Source organism: Propithecus coquereli, unplaced genomic scaffold (genome assembly GCF_000956105.1).
Source record: "Propithecus coquereli isolate 6110/MARCELLA unplaced genomic scaffold, Pcoq_1.0 Scaffold56, whole genome shotgun sequence".
Classification (NCBI taxonomy): Eukaryota; Metazoa; Chordata; class Mammalia; order Primates; family Indriidae; genus Propithecus; species Propithecus coquereli.
Genome location: NW_012151507.1, coordinates 4196094 through 4199822, shown reverse-complemented (window position 1 = coordinate 4199822; position 3729 = coordinate 4196094). Strand labels below are relative to the sequence as shown.

General features: G+C 40.1%; 1 protein-coding gene across 1 annotated transcript in view; it reads right to left on the bottom strand.

The window, feature by feature from the left end:
* The window catches only part of MROH9 (maestro heat-like repeat family member 9), a 114443-nt gene that overhangs the window by 110426 nt on the left and 288 nt on the right, over window positions 1-3729 (bottom strand). Inside the window, exon 2 of the mRNA XM_012657716.1 lies at window positions 3360-3406. Within this exon, the coding sequence (XP_012513170.1) occupies window positions 3360-3406 (47 nt within the window). The remainder of the gene's footprint in view (window positions 1-3359; window positions 3407-3729) is intronic.

The window sequence follows — 3729 nt, the reverse complement described above, 5'->3', positions numbered from 1 at the left end:
CAAACAAAAACAATTCAATGATGTAAAAATAAAAGCTAAAAGAAAATAAAAAATAAAAGTTAAGACAAAATGGAAGATTTGAGGCTGAGGGACATTTACAAACATGGATAATAAACAGCTCCTTTATAAGAACAAGAGATGGATTACAAATTTAGGTATAGATACATAGTTTGATACAGCCATGAAACAGATTATTCATAGAAGCATTTCCTTGAATGAATTTTTAAAGTAGTATATCCTATTTGCTTAATCATTTAAAAAGGTACATGTACATGTGCAGTACAGTACAAAAGCGTGAACAGTGAACATTGTGTCCACATCTTTCCTATCTCCCATCCTGAGTCTACAATTGTTACTGGTTTCCTATGCATCCTTCCAGCAATAGAAGGCGCAGCTATAGGAATGTTAATAACACTCTTTTTATCGAGAAATCTCAGCCTCTAAGGTATATATGTAGAAAATGGTTCTATTTTTTCCTATAACTGCTGCCACCGTGCTCTGCCCTTCTTCTCTGCCAACTCCCTCATTCCTCCTTTCCCTGCTAGGTAGCTATCTCACTTATTGACCATTCTAAGTCTGATTCCATGAATTTTCCATTTCTTTTGATTATTAAAACAGTTTCATTATTATTATTAACACTGAATTCTGTTTATTTAAAATCTTTGACTTCGTAATTTGTTCAAAGTTCTTCCTGATCCCCAGGGCAGGTAAGATTTTTGGTTTTAGGATAGACACAGTATAGCTTGGAGCTGAGACCAGCAGCTCTGCAGCTAGACTCCATGTGTTTATATCCTGGCTCTGCCACTTGGAAGCCATGTAACCATGAGCATGTCACCCCCTGCCTCTGTTTACTCATTTGCAAAGTAGTACTTACCTCATAAGGCTATTGTGAGGACTAAATAAGTGATTCATTTAAAGCACTCGGAGCATGCCTGCCATGTTATAAGTGCTATATAAGTTTTAGATATTTTTACTGTTTCGGAATGGGGAAGGGAGTTGCCTCATACACACCTTCCTGTCCCTGTTCCCTTTCTCATCTTTTCTGTTTTTGTTTTTTTAAGGGGCTGTGGCTGAGGAATTGTGAACACTATGTTCCCTTTTTTGTATGTTCATCACATGACTTATTGTCCTCTTCCTGTTGGTCTTTACTTCTGACCCAGTGGGTGATGGCCCCAATGTACCTGCTTATGAGGAACTCAATCCCTGAGGACAGTGCCACTCGCAAGGCAGCTACATGTTCTGGAAGATCCTCAATCTTCTTTAAACTTTTGAAACACAAGTCTACTTGGCCCATGTGTTGGGGTTCCCAGTAGCCATCAGCTCCCAGTTATACCCTTCAACTCAGGTGGCCCGCTAAGATTTATAATGAGTCTCTGTGTTTCATCACCTATTAATATAATTCTGTTGGAGCAATACCACTCTCTTGCTTCAATAAGTCACCACAGTTTTGAACTTTTTAGCAAAGCTCAAAGGAACTTTCATGACTGGGTCTGCACCTACTCTCTAGTCACAATTTCTACCACTTCTCCTCGAACAGTCTCTATTCTAGATGTACCTGTTGTCACAGGTAGATGCTGCAGGACACTGTTTGGACCACCCCCCACTTCAAGACTGAAACACTCTTTCCCCATCTGCTGGGAATGTTAGCAGCTGAGAGCTCTCAAATGAGTAGTCTCTGAGAAATCCCTTAGCCAAAGAGCCTCCTCGCCTGAGATCATGTTCCCTTGCTGGGGGCAATCTATGTCTGACGACTGGTTGATGTGGGGGAACAGAGAGCAGTTTCCCTCTCCTCAAAGAGGGTCAACTCTGAAAGGCCATCCTAGTTCCAGAGCTCCCTATAGGAGTAGCTGAAACCTGTTTGCAACTGCATTGTTGCACCCAATCCTGCTTCCTCCACTTTGCTTCCACCCCTCATCCCCCAGTATCGATTCCAAGAACACAGCCAATAAACTTCCTGGCTGCAAATCACCATGTTAGAGTCTGCTGCCTGGCGAGCCATACCTGCAGTCTATAATTCTACACCCGCATGCTGCTTTTCCCCCCGTGCCTTTACAAGTGCTATTTCCTATTCCTGGAATGTACTTCACCTTCATCTAGGTACTCCACTCATCCTTCAAAGTCCAGCTCGAGTCTTTTCTGACTCAAAGTCACCTTTGAAGTTTCCGCCAAGTATGCTTCTAGCATTTTCTGCCTACTGTAATTTTATCATAACTTATAGAAATTTCTAATTACTGACTTAAAAAAAATTTCTCTCCCATCAGACTAAAAGCAGTTTGAGGCTAGCGTTTGAGTTTTATTCTATTTGTATCTCAAAAGGAGAGCGTAATAGTCAACACACAGATGATGCTCAATAGATAGGTGTTGAATAAATGAATGAATGCGTGATTGACTGAGTTAAATGCTAAACTGCATGTTTCTGACTCTAAGGGCTGTAAAAAATGGGAAAGGGTCAAAACTGCTGTGTTTACTAGAATGTGGTGTTTTTGACAACTGTCCTCATGTCATGACTGGCAAAAAATCAATTTCCCATCAACTATTATCAATGTTTTACTTTATCAGTGACTTTGACCTAGGGATCGTGAAGGAACAGTCTATAAAAGCTTTAATATTCTCACTGGCCCATTCCTCTTTCTAAGGGTAGAAGATTACATAAGTTCCTATGGTAGCCCTTCCCCATGTCTTCTGCGTTATAATAATTTGGACATGGATATTAAAATGGTGAAAGAGTCTATGAGAGATTCAGGATTTTAGTACAATTTTTAAAAACTACAAGATAAATACCCATGAAGACAATGCTGTGCTACATACTGCAGAGAACACAAAGACGAATAATCACAGTCTCTGCCCTCAAGAGATGAAGGACAAGAAATCTGCCCAAGGGCCTAGAAAACAGTGCAAAAGAAGATAAATGGAAAAGGAAAGATGCACAGCAGAATGGCTCTCAAACACGGAAATGAGGTCCTGCAGTCAGAGGCTGGGTGGGCGGGGCTGCAGTTTGATGGGAAGGGTTTCCACAGTGGTGGACAGACCGATGAGTGAGGAGGCTGTTACAGAGACCAGGCAGTAAATGGAGGGTGGGTGGGAAAAACAGCAGCATGGATAAAAACTTTCATCCCTTTGAACTAGGACTCGTACTGAAGGTCATTTTCAGGGGCACAGCAGGGTGAGCAAGAACATGACTCTGTAGGAAAGAAGGTAAAAACAGTTTTCAACCAAATCGCCCTTTGTTTTTCCTTCCATACCCACACATGTATTATACTTTAAACATTCATTATAATATTCTTTTAATGAAGACAGTGAAGGAGTTATTTTTTTCCAAGATTTCAGTTACATTAATGTTTTTATAGAATATCACTTACCACGTGGTACCATTTCATGCTGGACTGCAGAAACTTGAGACTAGTCACTAGCCAGAAAGAAGATGGAGAGTAGTTAAAAAGGGAAGGAACATTTATCACCTCAATGAATGTGTTGCCAAATCTGAAGCTAGTATGATGTTGGTGGAAAAATCCAACAAACACACACACACACACACACACACACACACACACACACACACACACTAAAACTACAGACAAATTTATTTTAAATGTTACTGCACAATGCTTAACAAAAAGACTGACAGAATACAGCAACACATTAAAAGAATAATGCACTATTCTAAACATAGAGAATGGTTCAATAAAAGAGAATCTTTAATCCAACTCTCAACAGTAATTGCTAAAAAAA